General features: G+C 43.3%; 1 protein-coding gene across 5 annotated transcripts in view; it reads right to left on the bottom strand.

Moving 5' to 3' along the window:
• Positions 1-21,143, bottom strand: part of CTIF (cap binding complex dependent translation initiation factor) — a 1,024,851-nt gene that overhangs the window by 792,026 nt on the left and 211,682 nt on the right. For 3 of the 5 annotated variants that reach the window (XM_085629546.1, XM_085629566.1, XM_085629556.1), the window contains exons 4-5: positions 19,653-19,726; positions 17,077-17,181 (exon numbers count right to left, since the gene is read on the bottom strand). In XM_085629546.1, the coding sequence (XP_085485672.1) occupies positions 17,077-17,181; positions 19,653-19,726 (179 nt within the window). The remainder of the gene's footprint in view (positions 1-17,076; positions 17,182-19,652; positions 19,727-21,143) is intronic. The other 2 variants (XM_085629575.1, XM_085629584.1) reach the window with 1 other exon arrangement.

Raw genomic sequence — 21,143 nt, 5'->3', positions numbered from 1 at the left:
AGGGGCTACACATATTTAACCCCCCTACAATTTTTGCGATTTTCTCCTCGAAATGAGATGCGATTCTGTCGCATAGCGCCTGTGACGTGACCACTTTATTTCCCACACTAGTGGGATTAGAGAGGTCTCTAATGATCTTAAAAAGGGCTCTGGTGCTATTTGGTGCCGACAGAATGGAGTTGATGAAAAAGTCCGTCTTGGCCTTAGCCATTAACTCTTTATACTGAGCTTGTACCCTTTTATAGGCCACTTTATCCTGCTCAGCATAGAGCCTGCGCCATTTCCTTTCCGCCTGTCGACAGGATCTACGTTGTATGCTCAGCTCTTCAGTGTACCATGGTGCAGAATGTTTTAGTCTGGCCTTCAGGTGTTTCAGGGGAACATGCTGATCTAGTACACCGAGGATATAATTCTGATACAAACTATAATTCACGGCCACTGACTCATGCGGATCAAAAGGAGGCAAATTTTGAAAAAGTGGCTCAGCCCTGCTCCTCATGAGTTTTGCCCATTCTCTCCCCATACGATGAGTAACCGGTGGGGGTCTAGTGGTTTTTCCATCAGGTATACAGATCCGAAACTGGATCAGCGAATGATCGGTCCAAGTCTGGGGTAGAATATTAACCACCTCAGTTTCGTTGAGATCAGCAAACAGGAGATCCAGAATGTGCCCTCCTTGATGGGTAGGTTGCTGGACCAACTGATGCAGGCTATGACTCTCACAGGTTTCCATGAGATCTCTTAGGTGACCATCTAAGGCACCATTCTCCCACATGTTGAAATCCCCCAGGAGCAACATTCTTGAGTGAGTTAGTGACTGGGCCGCAATAACATCCAGGAGCGCTTGGTACTGTGTGTTGGAACTTGGGGGTCTGTAGCAGACCATCCCTGTAAGGAGCCTCCCTCTCTGTTCTTGAAGGGAGAAACCCAGTAGCTCGATACCCGCCACCTCATCCACCTCAAACGGGGCAAAGCCCCAGATATCCTTAAACATCACCCCGACCCCTCCACCCCGTCCAGTAACTCTGGGCTTATGAAAGATCTTATAGCCCTCCGGGCAAGCAAGCCCTAGTTCTACCGTGGAGTCGTTACTGCACCATGTCTCCGTGAGGAATAACACATCCAAGTGCAGATCCTCCACCATATTAAAGACTTCCTGATGATGTTTTGCCAAGGACCTGCAGTTAATCAGGCCACACTTAAGGACCAGGCTGGTCTGTGGTGTCACAGTACCTTTCTTCCCCCCACTGACCCTGTTCCTTATGACCAATAGTTGCTCCCTAGTATATTTAACTGATCTTACCCCGATTCCCGCATCGTGACTGGTGCTGGGTGCGACCGAGGCGCGGACGGGCGCAGACGGGCTTGCCTCTGGCGCGCCTTCGGCGCGCCCGCTGCGCGCGCGCGCTGCGCGCTTGCATGGCCCCTCCTAAATAGCGGGTCTGCTGTGTCGAGAGAACCACTAGAGCGTCAACAAAAATGGCGGCGCTGAGGTGGCACCCGGAAGTGAGGACAAAAATTTCTCAGCCGAACGTTGCTGGTGCTCTATCCCTCGCAGACGCGAGAGTGAATCAGATTTTTAAAGTGCGGGTAAGTGCATATATTTTAAAATTCTGTACCAGTCTTCAAGCTGCACACAGTTCATACAGTTCATAATTCATTAAAAAACTTCTCCCAACCCCGATAAAAGCCCCACAGATAGTGCAATACAGAGATCGCAAACGCGCTCTCTTATCAGCCCAATCAATCCGTTTCGCAGCGCAACACACATTAGTTAAAAGCAGTCTTAGCGCCTTGAGACCCTTGCGGGTGAGTAGTGCGCTATACAAGTATCAATTTACAATTTTTTAAGTGGAATGAAAAACTAGGGAGTCTCTCAAAGGGGCGTGGCCGATGTAATTCAGCACGTGCCTAAAAAAAAAACACAAGGTAAAGATCTGTGCTTAGTATAATGTGCCGCCCGATTGGTATTTTGCAGCTTCTGTCATTGCATCCAGCTATATAATACAAAGAGTAACATTACACCTACAAGAAGTCATGGCTATTGGCTTGGTGAATGGTTGCTAGTTGCATAAGATAAATCAGCAACTATGGGTTCGTTGAATATAATACTGAAAATGCTTTAGTTCTGAAATGATGAGACTGTGAAAGAACTTTAACAAGTCTCTTTGAAGTTACATTAAAGGCAGTGAAGGGTGGCACTGTTGCAGAGCTAAGATTTTTGACATCAAAATTGGAGAGCCCGATAGGGACCAGCCTCATTACCTGCTTTTTAGGTCTCGCCTGGCTATCGCGTAAGCGATCGGTCAGCGAGACTTCTGTAGGGTCTTCAGAAAATGCTCCCAAAGGCTTCCCAGGCAGATCGGGTGGCGGTTACGCGCACAACCACGCGCATTCCATTTGCCACCAGCTACTTCCTGCGCGTGCGCCGCCTTACGCATTCAGAGAGATTTAGTAAGGGGCACAAGACCTTAGGAATGCGGTTTATGGCCAGTGCATGTGAGGCATTCAAGCGCGAAGCTGGCATCGGACTTGAAAGCAGCAGACTGCTTTCGCCAGCGCGCGCTCGGCCTCCCTTCCTGCATCCCCTCTTACAACAATTAACTTTCGTTATAACTCACACCCCATATGCTCGTTCCCTCCCACCCTTCCTTTGATGTCCGCAAAACCACGCCACACGCTGCTGCACGCCACACACTGCTGCACGCCACACACTGCTGCACGCCACACACTGCTGCACGCCACACACTGCTTTTATGCGAGTTTATGCTACTGACATTGTAAATGACAATGCCTTTCATTTGTTTTAAAACCAAATCATAAATAAAAGGCATTGTAATTTTACAATGCCAATAGCTCAAACTCTTATAAATGCGAGACCTATTGCATTGCAAATGCTTGTTAGAACTGCCGGTGCGGAGCACCATCAGGATCCGACCCACGTAAAGCCCTGCCCTCCCCGACGTCACACAGGCAGCACTTCGAACAGCTATTGTATCCATTTACGAGAACAGTCACAGTCGTGATCGTCAAAGATTTGTTCATACTAATGAAAAAACTCTAATTCAGAAACATGGATCCTAGAAACTGAAAATACAATGTTGCGCATTTACACACAATCTGCAAACCCGATACTGCACTTTAAATACACATGGGAATTAGGAGGACGTGGGGGTCACGGGATCGAGAATTCATCAGTGTTTCTTGCGATGTTTGTATGTGTAAAGCGTGCTCAGCTCCACCCGCAGGGCCAGCTTTAGCACTGGTGGCGCCCTGTGAGACAATGTCTTTCGGTGCCTCCCCAATGCCACGGATTCCCTCACCACCGCCCTTTAACAGTGCCCCTCGAGTCTTCAGAACCACTGTCTCTGGGATTCATTTAGTTTTATAGCATCACTCTCATCAGTGCAAGGTGTCAGAGTACTTTACATCACACACCCATTCCATAGAGACAATCATAGGTCTGTAAATCCGTGTATAGGAAATGTTACATCAGACGGGACTACAAGGTGTAGTGTAGGATTAACATGTCACTAATAGGTAGGCAATATAGTTTAAGAGTCCTTATTCTGGAAAAGCACAAATTCAGAATTTAAAATATAACACCATTGTTAGGGGTTCTCTTTAATAACAATATTTGTTTTCCACCCAAATGAACTCTTTTGGCAAGATTAGGATAATGAAAGACTGGGCGAAAAAACATATAGCTCTAACATATACCTTGCAGTTTGCATGCAGCTCTTTGATGGCAGTTAATAGCTCAATGTAATATATTACGATTTATTTATTTTTGAAACAATTTTATTAACATTGCATTTATCATTACAATAGCATCCAATGTCATAATCGTCCATGGTACATATACAGAGATAAAGCGTTCTATGTTTACTTTTCGTATTGTATACAGACATCGGTGACTCAACCCTCTGGGTTATTTGGCCCGAAAAAACAAACCATGATACATTCAGTAAGCCTTGCAAACTATGGTGTGATTTTTCACTAGTCTCTGACCCCGACTCCTCCTGTGGTGGCTCGCAGATATTTCCACGGTAAGCGTTCCATTTACCTCACACCCTTGTCCATTTTTTGGGGCATCCTCGGTGAATGTATACGGACTTCTCCATTGCCATGTCCATGTCGTTACACCCTTGGCAGAGTGTAGGGGTAAGTAAGGATCCCCAGTGCTGTGCTATATTTTGCTTAGCCAATGTCATGCCTAGCGTTACCCAGTCCTGAGCTGTATTATTTAAGTCTGTAGATTCCCATACATTGAGAAGGCAGAGTTTTGGTTCTGGGAGAATCGGGACGGTCGTGACTTGTGAGTGTGCGCATCACCGCTCTCCAATAGCATGCTATCTCCGGACAGAGCCAGAGTGTGGTATAGCGTACCTAATTCTCCACACTGCCTGAGAAAAAGTGGTGTGTCCGCTCTGTTTATTTTGTGTAGTAGCATCCGTGTATAGTAGGTGCGGTGTAGGATTTTTAGCTGAACCAGCCTGAGCCTTTATGATATCGCTGCCCACCCTAGGGGACGCCAGCGCCTCCCGCCAGTCTGCTTCATCCATATCGCCCACTTCTACTTCCCCCTCAGGCCTTCAAATCTACTGTGGGGTCTGGGCGGTAATGCACAATTTTACGATAGGTTTGTAAGATTGCCTTTCTGTGGAGGTGTTCCGTCAGGAGCCTATCTTTTAGCGGTGAGGCTTCTTCGGGTCGTGTTCCCGGTGTGATCAAAGACTGAAGTGCGTGTCTGACCTGCATATAGCAAAAGATTTCTGTCTGTGTTAGTCCATAAGTGGCCTGTAGGTGGGCAAACATGACCACTTCCCCTTTCTTCCAGAGATCTCCAATTTTTGATTTTCCTATCAAATCCCATTTCTTGAAGCCTTTCGTGTTGCACAATGTACCCAGTTTCTTCGTATCCCACTATGGCGCACCTTGTGTTATTACACCCTCCCATCCTAGTGCTCTCTGTGCCTCAAACCAGATGTGGATCGTATGTGCTGTTGGACCTGTGAGATGGTTTCTGTGGACTCTATTATAGAGTGCTCCCATAATCCCCGTGGCGTGCAGTATATGTCTATCCATCCGGTATGCTGGATCCTCTTGGGGTATGTGCAGCCATTGGTTGATGGCTACAAGCTGGGAAGCCCAATAATATATTTTAATATCAGGGAGGGCAATGCCACCATCGTACCAACTTCTTGTGAGTTTATGCATGGCTATACTGGGGTTTTTCCCAGCCCAGAGCAGACTGGTCACTTCTGCGTTATGCTGGGGAGACGGGGTAACGGTGTATTTTGTAGTGCATACAGGAACCTGGGGAGTGCCATCATTTTGAAGAGGGCTGCCCTTCCCAGCAATGGTAATGGCAGTGTGCGCCAATGTTTGACGTCGCCTTTGAATCTAATCAGGGGTTGTGTTAGGTTTTGTGCAATAAATTGTGGTCTATCGTGCGTTCTGAATATCCCTAGGTTTTTTAAGCCAGTGTCTGCTATTTGGAGTGTACATCCCCATGGGAGTCGCGGCAGAGGGCCATGCAGAACATAAAGAAGTGATTTTGCCCAATTAATTGTGTACCCGGCCACACGTCCATATGCCATGCAGATGTCTAAAAAGGCAATTAATGGAGCGTGTCGGGGAAATCAAGTATAGAAGTATATCGTCCGCATACAGCGAGATCCGATTTTCCCAGCCCATTGCCCACCTTAGAAATATATTACGATTTTGACTTACAAACGATAAGTAACAAAAAGAGTTCTCCTACAGAAGCAGTAACCCACTGACCTATTTATTTTACATGCACTTTGTTATCTGCATGGTACACGTTCTTAGCAGCAGGCATTTTAACCCTCTGCGCTATCTTTGGATGAGTGGACACTTACACTAGACAAACCTCCAGTCTCTTTCCAGGAATACGGTAAATCACTGGAGTGATCTTGACCTTTTAATTGATGCCTACAAACATTGCTGGAGGGCAGGAATGCACCAGCAGGTTGGTGCTTTTAAAATGATATTACTTGTAAAAATTACGCCCCCACCCCAAGTCAGCGCCCGGTGCGGTGGCACCGATTGCACCGCCCCGTCCACCCGAATGCATATCCCATTGTTTACACAGCTCTACTTAAACGCGTGTTTAAATTATGAAAATGTCTGATACTAGTGTTTTCCTGCTTATATGAACTTGGAATATTGACTGTGGCACACGGGTAATTAAAGTGGTTTGCCCCAGTATAGGAAATGAGAGGGAACCGAACCGCAGCCAGATCTGGGCGGGGCCCAGACAATAGCAAACATCTCTTCTGTATTTTATTTTTTTATTGGCCGTCTGCATTTCCACAGCCGGCATCAACCCTTAAGAGACAAAGAAAGTGCCCCATTGTATCGCCTGATGAAAGGTTAAAGTGAGCAAACTGATCGGGAGTCCAACCTGGAGGCCCACTGATCCTAGCTCAAGGCACCCAACCCACTGCGCTGTCCTACTCGCCTGCCACCAATGACTTTGTACCCCATACAGCAAACTAACAAGGGCGCAAGTGGGGCTTGTAGTTAAAGGGGAGTTTGTTTTGATGAACTCTCAAACCCCTTTGCCTAGACTAAAGTCCCCACATTTTTTAATTAGTAATATACATTTTGCAAAATTAATACGATTTGGAGATGGTGATCTGTGGCATGAAGACTCGTGTCTGCCTTTAGATTCTGCGCCTCTCAATCCATGTTTTTTAATTGACGGAATATAGAGGGCGCGTGCAAATGAGCACCCCTCGCTTTTAGTTCCACACCGAGTAAAAAACGGTGTTCGAATCGCACGAGATGTCCTTAAAGTGAGAGTAAAGACTAGGCCTTTGCAGTGAACGTCACTCTGTTCACAAAGTTTGCTGAGTTTTCTGCACTCCGTACTCCGCGGAGTGCAGAAAACGCTCCGCGTAGTGCAGCAGAGATTTTCCCAGTTGGCGAATGATAAGTTTGCGAGCTGCCACTTGGGTAGAACTTGTACCTGAGCAACAGGAAGACCAGCACAAACGGCAGTTTGCACTGCACTGTGCCACTTGCGGAACTCCGCAGAGGGTCACTTCACGGAGTTCCGCATAGTGAATCTCTGCGAACTATGTCCAGGCATTGCTCACGCTGTAACATGGGGAGCACGTCTTACACCGGGGCTGGCGTTTCAATTGGAAAACCTGTGGCTATGCCTTGCACAAACGGCTGGAAGCCCACAGTAAGCTCCCTCCCGAATTCTCTTGTGTTGAAGCTTTGGTACCAAGTTTGAGTTATGGCACAGAACGTTTGCAGCATTCAAGGAGGTGGGCAAGGTTTATGCGCAACTGTCCTATATTCCACTCAATTTAGTTTGAATGTAAAAGTGTTGCAAACCGTGTCTAAACATTACAGGTTCAACAAAGTATAAAGAATAGTGATACACGCATGCTAAACACAAGAATATGGGAGTATCCGAGGTCACCATAAACAGAGTTCTGCATTTTAAACATACAACCCTGCCAAGTACCACTCATCTGGTGTTAGACTAATGCATTTCAGTGTGGTGGTCCGCGGCAATGAAATGAGAAGTGATGCATATTAGCTCCTCCTGAGCGGCGCCTGTCAATCGCTGCAGCCGAGAGGACAGGCTGCTTAATTAATTATAATAAAGCGTTTACGAAAGTGAGTGTGGCAGTCAAGGCAGTACGCTGATGGTGCGCTGCTCACAGAAGAGGGGGCTGGCTGAGGCTGCGGGTGAGCAATGCAGATCCATGAGTCTGCGGTTCGTGGGCGCACACTTCTACTCAACTGGGCTGCACCGCTACCTAGGTCGCAGGGGAGTGGCTTGACTCGTCTCCTGCTCCACCCAAGCTACCTTGCCAATGCCCTTGTATATCGCCGCTTTCGAGGAGCGAGTATCCTGTCTCTGTCAAATCACCACATCGTCTACAAAGGCCCGACCTGCATCTGGGTTCCATATTTTATCCAGAGCTCGGACGGCAGATAGAGGAGGTACCACTCCCAGGAAGTGAGAGGCAGTGAATTTGTTTAAACAGGGTGCCCCTGAGAGCCAAGGAAACACCGGTATGAACTGTGCCCATTTGTATTCAAGACAGAGGTCTGGTCAAGGGGGCCCAGTTTTCACGCAGGTATGTAGGACAGGAAGAACATTTCTTTTGGGCCTGGCAGGAACACCCAATATTTACAGTGGTGCTTGTGCTAACAGCGTCGCTTATCAAACTCATTCTGCAGCGCATTAATTTAGGCTGTCTCATTCATGTACGTGTATCGGCTCTCCTTACCACTGTCAGCGTTGCGTTTATTATGCTGGATATCCATCCACGCGTCTTCACGTCTCCATGAGTCTTCATGCCCTGGCAGAGCTGAGCTTCTGAAAGGGCAGAAGTCTTAAATATATGCATTCATGTTTTGCCTATCCCCAAATGCTACTTCCAAATAACTGCTACATTAAATCATTACAATATGCTTCAAAACTTTGAAAGGAAACCTACACTTAAGTTTTTAGGTCTAGTGCCTAGCAATGCAGGGCGCAGCACTGCTCGCGCAGCGAGAGTCCTTTAGTCCGGGGTTCCGAAACGGACCCTGTAATTGTACACGCTCGTGCGTGTGTTTCTAGTTTTGGCTTCCGTTATTGGGCTTTGAGTGCGTGTTTTATTTTATTTTTAAACAGAGCACGCAATATGCCAAAGGCGGGCACATTGCTCCACCCATCGCCAATTGGTGTCTGTTAAGCGCACCAAAGCCCATGTGGTTTCAATTATCTTGCCCAGACACGGGCGCGATAATTGAAAACACATGGCTTGCTCTGGCACGCACGCACCACTAGCGGGAGTGTTTTTTTACAATAGCCATCGCTTTCGCGGTCGCTTTCAGTGCCGCTTGTTTTTCTTTTAACTGCTTTCCTGCACTTAAAGACCAAGTGGACGTTTTAAGTGCGATGAATGTTTAAAGCACACGTGTCCAGTTATAAACTACCGGCGTATGTTCTGAAAGACTGGGCCTAGCACCGCAGAAAGATAGAGGAGGGAATGGCTCGTAATACTAGCTGTAAAAGACAAACATAACTTCGATGATTCTGGCGTTAGAAAACAGTAGCAACTTTGCCTGACTTTAACATGTCGTCCATATTGGCGCCAACGTCACAATGCAGGAAGTGGCGTTGAGGAGCGTGACAACTGAAACGCTTTCACGGGGTGGGGAAGGGGACCTGAAAGAACAGGTGGGGATTGGCCTCGCTTTTGCATTGCACTTGCGAGTCATGGACGAGTCCTGGGGCTTATGCGTAGGCTGTGACGTAGCGGTTGATGAAAGCGACCAGGAATTGGCTTCTCAACAGGTACAGCCTCTCTACTCCCCATATAATTGTTGTGCTACACACACAAATACCCATGTGCTGGGTTGTGTAGTAATCCTTCATTAAAACACCTCCAGAGGTTTGCTGGTGTAATCTTCTTTATTGAACATACATTGTAAAGCCAAGTAATGAATACTTGACAAACCACATATATACACTACAGGTTCCTTGCAAAGACTCATGTCACAGTGCGGGTTAGAAATGACATGGATTGTTTGTAGGCTACAAACTTCCCGGCATGTTGCTGCTTTTAAAGTGTTCATGTAGCACATTAGACCAATCTTCTGACAAGCATAACAAGGGGCCGGCCCATCGCTATTATATGATATAAATTACCCATGTCTGATTTTTTTTTTTTAAACCCACGACCACACCTCTTTCTGGGATTTATAGTTTCGCTTTTAATATCACAAGCATTTGCAATGCAATAGGTCTCGCATTTGCGAGAGTTTGAGCTATTTTTATTGTAAATGACATTGCCTTTTATTTAGGTTTTGGTTTTTGAAACACAAATAAAAGCCATTGTCATTTACAATGCCAATAGGTCAAACTCGCGTAAATGCGAGACCTATTGCATTGCAAATGCTTGTTTAAGTATATAGCATACATGCTTTGCCTAGCCCCGAACACTAATTCCAATTGTTTCAAGATGTTTTTAGTTGCTCAAATGGGTGTCATTTCTGATAATTCTAGATTTCCTTCGTCTCGTGAGAAAGTGTCACTCATAGTCGTAGGAACTGTCACTTACGCTGAAATTATGAAAATGTCACACACAGCAATCTGAAACCCAACAGTAACAGGGCCGGTGTACTTGAACAAGCAGTTTGTAAAACATGTTACCTTTATTTCTGCAATAAATAAGTAAGGAACTGGAGATAAGAGTAAAAATTCACCACTACGGTCTGTAAAGGGGGACACTGTCTAAACAGGGGGAGATGTCTTCCCCTCAACTAAAGATACCAGGACCGGAAACACTAACAAAAGACCCACATTGAATGTGCTGTATTTAGCTGCGATGTGACCTGGAGAGTTTGGGGTGCTACGCTCCATGTACAATTCAACAAGCACAGAGGGTTTTGTAGTAATTCCTAACAAAGAATGAACAAATAATAATCAGCGGGAGGAAGGTGGTGGGGAGGGTTAAGACGTTCGGTAGGAGGGGGGATAAAAAGAACAGACTGCCGTGAGAGGGCGGTGGGTGGTTTAAAAAGAGCACGTTGTGGGAGGAGCTTTTCTTTTTTTAACTTTTTTTTACTGGCCAAGGGTTAAAAAGAACGGAAAGCGGGAGATGGGTGGAGGAGAGTTTTAAAAAATAACAGGGATCCGGTGAAGAGAGGGCCTGAAAAGCTAAAAGAGTACCTGCAGGAGGCCAGGAGCCTGCAGTGGAAGGACACTGGTCACCAGAAGCAGTGCTTGAGCCATGCTCCACAGCAGAATGACGACTTGAAAGCACAGGATAAAGGCGGAGGTGAGGAGGAGGCACTGACCAATAGGAAGCAAGGAAACAAGAGTGACATGGGAGCCAGCCCATGGTAAGTAATGAATGGGCTCCAAGCTTCGTTTATGATTTTTATTTTAAATACAAGAGATTTTGCAAAGCACAGTGCAAGGGGAAACCTAAAAAAGGATCTGGTAAATGTAAGGAGTGACAAGCCTAGCCCTTCTAACAGAGAGGAATTAAAGATTCTGGTAATGACCAAATACTATAGTAAGTTAATTCTTACTTTTGCGGATAAGAGAGGGAGTATGACAGAGCTGCTAAAAATAGTAAAGGTTTTTGTGTGGGATGAGAGGTGCGAAAAGGAGTACCTGTGCCTACAGTCTTGTTGGAGTAGTTTTGAGCCTGGGCCAAAGACCATTTTGATGATAGATGCTACCGCCAAGGGTCTAGGAGCTTTATGTTTGCAGGTAGTCAATGGTCAACAGAGCTGCATATTGTTCATTTCACAGGCTTTGAAGGGTTCGGAGTTCAATTTACTCTGAGTGAGAATGAGGCTTTAGCAGTGTAATAGCCTGTGAGGAAGAGAAGGAGATTCTAGTGAGGAAGTGTTTTTATAGTCCGAAATGATGACAAGCCCTTGAAGGAGACCTTTAAGAGTATGTTAAATTCAGATAGATAGCTGTGACAATAACTATAAGATGTCGCACAGTACTCAAATAGTCAGGTTAGAAAGTCTACAGAAAGACTACTTGTTTAAAGACTAGTGGTATAAAAGTATATACGTCCCTGCTATCTGTAAGGGCAAAGATGGTGTTCCTCCAAAGAATAACAAACCAATAAATCATAAAACAATATACTGGAGCATTCCAATAATTCAAACACCTTGAAAAGATTCCATAGGGGATGAACCATACACAGGCTGAAGATCATGTACTTGGTTGGATGGGTGTAAACACAAGGAAGATGCCTAAAATGTATCACATGACATCGTACTTCTGGACGGAGTTTTCTTGTTATCAAACAGTAATATTTGTGGCCAAATTGCTGAACTGCTGCAGTATATTGTTGTTGAGATTTTTATGAGCAGGGGCAAAGATACCGTCTCTAGCAGGATACGCAGACGGGTGGTGGCTCTTTACAAGTTTGATTTTATATTTGTGTATGTTCAGGGTGTGAAGAATTCAATGGCGGATTGTTTTTCAAGGGGGAGTACTAATGGTGATGGAAAGGATGGGATTGTAAGCAACAATTTTGATGGGGAGAGTTTGGAGGAAGAATTTAAAGTGTGTGTAGCAACTGGTGGAATCATTATAGAGGAGGAATGATTGACAGATTTGCAGAATGATCATGTATTACAAAAGGTGGTGGAACTGTTGAATACTGGTTGGATTGCTAAGAGGGTGTGTGATGAACCCATACAGCATTTTTGGAACGTCAAAGATGAACTTTGTTCGAAGGATGGGTTGTTGTTAAGAGGTGACAACTTGGCGTCTCCTTAGTGTTTGAGCGGATAATTTTCTATGCTCATGAAAGCCAAAGAGAGAATGCTTGACAATTATTGGTGGCCAGGCATGGATTTGATCGTTGAAAGAATGGTTAGGGGTTGTGGTGAGTGTTTGAATAGTGATAGAATTTTGAATGTAATGGCTTAACCAAAGGGCTTGAGCAGAATGCCTTTTGGCCCTTGGGGAGGTGGGGGGGTGGGGGTGAGGGAAACAGTGTTTGGTATTGTGGAGCCCATACGAACGTCTAGCTCAGATCGATATATCTTGAGTTGTATTGCAATGTACTCTCATTGGCGAAATGTGAAATTTGTGAATTCCGTTGAAACCTGTGAAGTAATCTGTTTTCTGAGTGAGGTGTTTTGACAGAGGGGTTTGCTTCCTCTTTGTTGACAGATAACCGAGTGCAAATCAGTCCAAACGGGGTTGACATTATTTTTGTCTAACAAAGTTGTATAGAAGAACTGTTCTTTACCACCTCAAAGCCAATGGGATGATAGACATGTTTAACAAAGTTTTAAAGGAAATATTCAACGTTTTGTAGCTTGTGGTAAGAGTTGAGTGCATGAGGTCCATGCATGCATCTTGCCATCTGCATTAGTAAGCAATCTAGTTACACAACTCTCCTCCGTGTTGAGTTCCACAAATCATCTTCATCTTGAAAACATCCTGCTTTTTCCCAACTTTTTCTTTTGTCTGCCAACACCTCACCCTGCAAATCATTTACCTCTACAAAAGCTTGAACTTTGACTGTCTGACTAAAAGTTGTTTATTTTATTCTCTTCGGTTTCAGAAATGTCATTTGCTCTGATGTACTAGAAGCAAGAGCGCAGCATTTTGCAACTTCATCTGGAAAGTGGTTGACCAGTGAAACCACCTCATCTCCATTCTTGTCTGCCACATTTTAAAACAGTTATTTTCTCAGGCATTTGCAAGACAGCAAGTACATCTAGAATTTGTGGTCTGTTTTAATGGGAATTCCAGGTGAAATCATAAAACTCCTTTGTGAACACAACTGCCCAAAGCCATAAAGCATCCCAAAATCATAATGGATATCTGTGCAGATTGTAACACTCAATTTGTTGGACACGCTGCATGCTCTTGTATACGTAGGCAATTATGCAAGTTATGTTACACAAGTTCGATGCCTCCTCAATACGTGTGTCTGTGCAGACTGCATAGGCTGCTCGAAGAGCTCTATGACTGTTCTCGGATAAGAACCGCCCACAAATAATATCCAATCAACCATCTCAGGTGGTACATCTTGAATTTCGGGTCTTGCTTTAGTGCTTAACACTCTCACATCAACACAATCATGATCAACATCATCTACTTTGTCTTTTCCATCCCCCGTTGGCAAAGGCAAGAGTATAGCAGGATTAAGAGGTAATACAAAGTGTGACAAATATATATTTTCGGCTTCCAAGATTATCTGCTCATACTTGGTCAAGCAATTGTTTGCGAGATGCTGAGCACGTGTGCATGTTTACAACATCTCTACTTAATGTGGATCAAATGCAATGGGTGTGTACCCCATCGCAATTGCCCAACTCTTTTCAATTGTCAAAGACTTTGCAGCAATATTTTTCATGCAAACAATTAACAGGGTGATGGCTACCTTCTCCTTCATGATAAAAATCTTTCTTTTAATTGGGTATTCCTAAAGCAGTTGCGCTACACAAGCTGTGTCTGAGCTCTAGGAAGAAGACTTGCATGCAGTCTTCATCCTGGGGCGCCGGGTACACCACATCATTGTGATTCAACCTCTGTAGAGGCTTAGCAATCAAGGATCAGTTTGAAATCCACTGATGACAGTAGCAACCATTCCCAAAAAACAGCCTTAATTCTCTCAGTGGGTTCATTCTCAAAATGGTAGAAATGTGTTCTTTGGACACCTTTATCAGTCCCTTTTCAATTTTGGACAACAAACTATTTTTCAAACAAAGTCATAGCATAACATGGCATAAGGCATTGACACATTGCAGCGTACTCCTGCATAGCTCCGTTATCATCCCATAATTCAAAATGCATCACAGTTTTGGTCAATCAGTTCCATAACGTATACTATTTAATCCTCACCACCACATATCCATCTCAGTTCAGGGATCCAAGTATGACTTCTTTTTTACAGTATTTCATCTTGGGTGGAGATATTTTGTGCCCATTTCAGACAAATGATTTAATAACATAGCAATTGTGTCAAGTCTACAGCCCTCTCTCATTCTGGGAGCTATTATCAGGCAATTGATGTATATTACCTGCTCTGAATCCCAGATAAATTTAAAGAGTCAAATTTTTTGGGGAGTATTTGTGAAGAAAAAAAAGGATTCTTTTTTACACCCTTTTGGAACTCTACACCAAAAGAGAACCCTAGTTTTCGAATCTGAACACAAAACATATACTAACTATACTCATAAAGACGAATAGAGAAAAATACTTGACACAAGTCTAGGATAGTACACCACTCAGCTTCTGCAGGAATCAGAAATAACATTACTGCAAGATTTGGTACCATGGGACAACATGGGCTTAGTGAATCATTAATTGTTCGAAAGTCCTGTACTATGCGCTCTGTTTCTTTATGCCCATGGTCAGAGAGTTACATGGAATCCCTAACATTTCTTTAAAAAAGCCTTGTTCAATCATTGTGTCACTGACACTTGCTTCACAAGTAAAGATGTTAATTTATACTTCGACAATAAGCGTACTTTCCTGAAGACAGACTCCATGTTGGTCTGTCTGTTGATATTTAGAATTTTCTTGATTTATAAACTGTGCAGACTCTGCTCGTCTGACTATTGAATTATACTTGAAATGTTCTTGACTTTGAGCTGAGCAGATTCTAAGCAAGTTCTCTTGCTGAACTATACTTTGGTTCTGGCATTTAAGATGAACCGTATATTAATCCTCTAAGTTTCATTATTTGAGGCATTATTGATGCTTTTTTAAAAAAAATTTGACTAACTACTTTTTGTCTTTGATAAAGAAACAGAAATTTGAATAATCCTTTATGGTTGTGAATTTTGTCCCATTAAATATTTTTATTTAAGTGCCATCCTTTTATGTGACTTACACTACCCCGGTCCTGTCTCTCAACACTTTTGATTTATTATTTAAATGGTGAAGCTCGTGCCCAGTTCACTTAAGTATTTTTTTGCATTCATGTTCTTAACATTCTGATTGCTACATAGTTTAATTCAAATCATTAGTTTTATGTACAATATGTCCATCCAACCGGTTATATTTATTGCTCTGAGATACAGTGAAGAGAGCAAGTATTTGCATAAAAGGCAGAGGATAATACACCATGCCTATCTCTACCTTCAGATACACACGTCATGTTGCTTTAGTAGGTCTACAACCCACTATCTCTAGGTAGATTCAAATGGCAATGAACCAGTTGCATTAGTGGAATCAAAGGTAAATACTTTCCTATGAATCATCGTTTGTGAAGAGAGTAAGTTCTATTCGTGAAATGTTGGAAAGAGATGACAAATACACAATTTGTTTCAGAATTAGATTTCTTCAGCTCTGTAGACCACACCTAGTTTGGCGACGTTTCAGCCTGTAGTTTTCTGAACAAGCAGCTAAATCGTGTAACTAAATTGAGCGATTGTATTATAAAAACCCACTTCAACTGCAAACATTGCAACTCTCAGATCTTTGCCAATTTGTTTCTTCACTCCATTCTGTATCCACTTCACTGACTCGGTTGTGTGCATCTCATTTGCTGACCAAATGTAAGATATTGCCACAAACCTCTGCAGACTTTCACAGTTAGCAATACTTTGAAGTTCTTCAGTAGCTGAATGTACACCAATGACAAACCGTCTCGAGTCATGCAATAACAAGCATGTTAACAGACAAGGACAGTATACGGTTAGACCTAAGTGCCTCCACTGTTAACCCTGATGAACAGAAAATCCTAAATGTATTTATATGCATTATGAGGTGTATTCCTTTCAATCTAGAGCTCCTTTTGTCTTTGGAGGGTATAAAGGACTTGTACATAAATGCCAAGAGATGGCCATAGGTCATACTTCTGAGACGGTCTACGACCGAGATCACCACCATAAGTGAAAACACAATCACCTAAATGAATATGGGGTAGGTCCAATGTAGAACAGTTTTGTGCATTAAATTCACTTAAAGCATTGGGAAGAAACCAAGAAACTTTATGGACATGTTCTCAAGCGGAAAGCCAAATTAAAATATTCCCAGCAAGATGCAATTAAGCAAAGACCTCTTAAAACAGCCCAGATGAAAAGGACCACCGAGGAGATCCCACTGATACCGCTCAATCAATCACATAGAGATATAAATAAATCACGCTCACAAGTAAGGAGAAGATTGAAAAGGTAACCACAAGCAAAAAGACACTCCAGAGGTGTGAAACATACAGGCATGACTAGAGCTTGGAGAAGGAAAAAAATGAAAAAAAACAGCTCCCTCAAGGAATTGATACCATGACAGAGTGATGTATACGCACTCACCATCCTAAAACCAAAACCAATAACCATTTGACCATTAAAAAGGCTACTAGTATTACCTATCAAAAAACATTGAAAATCGTAGACTTTAAATTAGCAAGCCATAAACAAACCCAGGGTTTACACATGGTTTCTTAAATTCGAATAACATTCTATACCCCAAAGTAAAAATCACTATTGATCAGACTGCTCAGCTATTACAACAAGGCAAGTTTACATCATCACATCCCTCCACAATATTGCGGTGCTCATGAAACAGAGCGTGCGCAGGTAAACAACAGTTCTTACCCTTCTCTGTCTATCTGAGGGAGCGGATGTTTAGGGATGTTGCGGTGCTTCCGGTGAAACTGTGTTAAGCCCAACTTTTCGGGCTGGAAGTCCCAAGATGCACCACTGAGGAAAGAAATGTTAAGCAGCGTATTACATCAGAGGAGAACTCTCAGGCACAAAGTGTGTACGTTGAACTGAAAAACACAATGCCATCTTAACATTTTTACCAAGATCTACTTTAAAATGTGATCTTTTTTCAGTGTGTACAAATCTGTCAGATCACAAAAAGCTTGAAGTCGAAACACAAAACGTTTTCTATGAACAATGTTTACCCAACCAGCACGCACAGAACAAAGTGAGCCCTTTAGACAAACACTGATGTATACACATCTCCACGGTCAAGGAGCCCAATGCACAGACTTCTTTCAAAACGTAGGAAATGTCCAACCTTTATAAAATTCACAAACATCCCATGGATGCAGAAGCCAACAAAAGCCATATAGTTCCGGAGTATGTTGACAGTCTACACAAGTAATACATTGGTAAATGTGCATGGAAATGTATCTTTTCTCTACAGAGAGAATATCTTTGAAGAAACTCCTACCTAAATTACCTTAGTAAATATCTAAGTGTTCCCTCTCATATCCAACCATTCAAAGAATAAAGCAACACAAAGTAATTTTTGTGTGCGCTTTCAATGCGGAAAATGCCATATGATAATTTGTGAAAACGGTCATTGTTTCCAAACGTTCATGAAGTAAGATGCAATGTGCTTCAGAGCCTACAGTGGGTTTTGGAAAAAGCAGGTTTCTGTAGTGCACTCTAGGTCTTACAACTTTTCTGAATTAAACAGTGTTAACAATCAAAGTACAGTAACGGATGAAATATACCTATGTATAGATATTTACACAATGTGTATGAGGTTTCATGAGGACTTCCCCCAACAATTCAGGTTCCTTACTTTGTCATGTTATGTCCTCCATGTTAAACTGCAATTTACAGTGCGTGCAGTAGAAAACCAGGCTACCGTAGAGCCGCAGCAGGCTCGGAGGACATGCATAAGCCTGAGACCAACCCATTGAGATACCCTACCAGAGAGAAGACGTGAAGCCCAGGTGAAGGCAATCTAATGCAGTCCTACCTACACTACAACCAACTTCCAGATGAGTAGATTAATGCACCTTTAGACAGTAGAGACTGATGCTCCACGAATCTCAACTTTTCATATGTGGGAAAAGCTAATTTAACACACAATGTGGCTACCAAGGATCTCTGCCGACATTAGAATATATACCAAAGCACTGTCCTGTGTGGTAACACAATACTTTGGTTTCACTATCGAGCTGCAACCTCATCATCTGCGGAACATCAACCACCGCTGGATCATCACGCTAAGAATGCAAAGGTAAGTGTAGATTTGTTAACTACTCATCTCTTTACCTCAACATGGTAAGCAACCGTCAACACCTCGAGGGTATAGTAACAGTCGATAATCTGCAGTCAATATTGTTGAAGCTCAGTATTAAAACCTCGATACGCTGACCTACAAAGCGGGAAATGTCTAAGCCTTCTAATGCGATAAAACATAGCTTAAAATGTCAATGCACTTTGAGCGTACTCCGATAAAGTGGGTAGATTTGCTGTTTCAATGAGGAATCGAGTTACATGAAAAGAGTGTTCTCTACCCACCTGTCCGTCTTTCCATGAAAGGAAAAAGGGCCAGGCTGGCAACCAACTCTAGTTTTGGATTCATGGATCTGCCAGGCAATGCCAGAAACCTCTTCAGCTTTGCCATGGATCTGGGGTGACAGGCTTGCATGCTCGCCCCACCGGCTGTCACACCAGCCACCTGGATCATATCCGGTGTCAGATCTCTACTTCCGGAGCCTCTTACTTCCTTTCCAAGGGCGAAGCCTACATTTTGATGGCAATACTCAACGTGACAATGGATCTCTCAATAAAAGAGCATGTCGGTATAATGCTCTAGGTGGGAGTTATAAGTAAATCGCTGAACTGTTGACTCCAATGGTTGGGAACCTGCTTATATTTGAGATGAGTCTAAAACGCACCAAAACTTAAAAAACACAACGTACTGCACTCACGAGGTTTGACACACGGAAACCGCAGCAGCGACCAACAAATAAAGATAGGTTGCCTAAACTAATGTTCAAATAAACAGGTTTATATAGAATAAATTACACTCAAATGGCCAAACATTGGAATATCATTCAATATATTTTAACTAACTGACCGCTCAGACGATTTATATAGGTAATGTAATGCTGCTCTGTGACCTTTAGCTTTTGCTATAATCCCTCTAAATTTTTTTTCTATTCAGCCGTAAAAATTATATACGACAGTTTATGAATTTTTTCCAATCCTTTGCAACAAAGGACTTTTTAAGCAATTGTAATGTGGCACCCTCTGGTGGCAGTGTAAAGTAACTACCTACAATGACCCAAACGTAGCACCGATGGGACCTAGTACCCATCATTCACCTCCCATTCAAAAAAGCATCTCCTGGTAACCACAGATCCAACAAAAACGAGTTAACGTTTCAGTTTGCATTTTTAAGCTGAATTTCACATTCTTACCTCGAGGACTCAATGGTATTTGCTGCCCAGATATCCGTCCCCAGCACGTCGAGGGAGTCCTCTTTAGTTCCGTTCTAGAAACAAAGAAAACCAGAGTTAAAACATTTCCCTGAATGTCTGGCTTATTTGCACCCTTCAGGCACGACCTCCGAAATTATACTTAATTTCTTTTACAATGTTGTGTATAAAATATTACAACGCAACTTCAAGTTGAAATTTCTCTTCATTTCTAGATTATAACATGCCTTCTTCCTACAGGACAATCGGCTAATTTCATCTCCGAAGACGTTAACTCTTCCGCCAAAATATTTCTTGATGCTGTTGTTTTCAGTTGTCGTTGTTCTTAGTGACAGAATTCCCTATGGACATTTCATGCACTTTGACAATTTACAAGAACAAAAAACACAGCAGAGGATAACATGGCATAAGACATGAAGATGCATTTCTTTGGTTACTTCAAGACATACGACCTACTGAGGCAGGTCAAAAAAGTAACAAAAAGAAGAGCGCACTTTTCCTCTGTGAGACCGGCCTCGTGGCGTGGGCCCTCCCGACCAGCAAGTCACACTACCAACACGCCGAAAGACTTATTACCTTATAAACGACCTACTGTGTGGTGTCCCTCTATCCGAAGAGAGAGTAAGCGCAGCGCGTGCGATCCTAGGTGCGAGACCCTGCCAGGCAGGGCCTCTCTGCTCTTGCTCGGCCTAATTCTGGGAAAGGTGGGCCTCAGGGTGGTCGGGAGCACACTCCGCAGCCTCCCCGGGAACCGCTTTCCAACATCCTCCCACACAACCACAGACACAGGACTCGGCAACAGACCCATACAGTTCCCCCACAACAGAGTTTCTCTTCAACACTTCTACTCACACCACTGGTACAGCCATTGTGCGCGTTATTCAAAATTCAGATTATTAATTGTGTAGAGAACGACTAATCTACACTCAAATGTACATGTGTGTACTGACGTGGAACCACTGTAGTTGACCTGTTAAAGTGGGGTTTCCTGGCTTAAACTAACTAGGTCTCAGGTAGGCCTCAGCGCCATCTTGTTGAAAATGGATGTCACAGTACCATGTTTATTCTTGGTTTGTATTTCTCCCTGTCACTACTTGCAGCAAGATGTGGATTTATTTCTGAATAATGACACGATTATGGAAGAAGGGCCTCTAGCTTTCTTACAGTTTCTTGTGGCCTTTTCGCTTCCATGCAGTATGGAGTCCATTAACAATGGTTCACTGTTGTTTATGGACCTAATTTGTTCTGACAGCTACGGATGACATTAGGTCAGAGGGGCTGAATTAATATTCATACAGAGCAGTGGTTATCAAATGTTTTAGAACCACTACCCACTTTTTAGAATGACAATCTTTTGGGATTTTTTTTTAATACACTTAAAGCATCATGTGGTAGCAGATTCAGTGAATATTTATCATTTGTGGATCGCCAAGTGAAGTCTTTATTGTTTTGATCCTATTAAAAATCCTATTA

Source organism: Triturus cristatus, chromosome 2_1 (genome assembly GCF_964204655.1).
Source record: "Triturus cristatus chromosome 2_1, aTriCri1.1, whole genome shotgun sequence".
Taxonomy (NCBI): domain Eukaryota; kingdom Metazoa; phylum Chordata; class Amphibia; order Caudata; family Salamandridae; genus Triturus; species Triturus cristatus.
The sequence above is the reverse complement of the archived record's forward strand: the minus strand, read 5'-3'. Positions and strand labels throughout refer to the sequence as shown.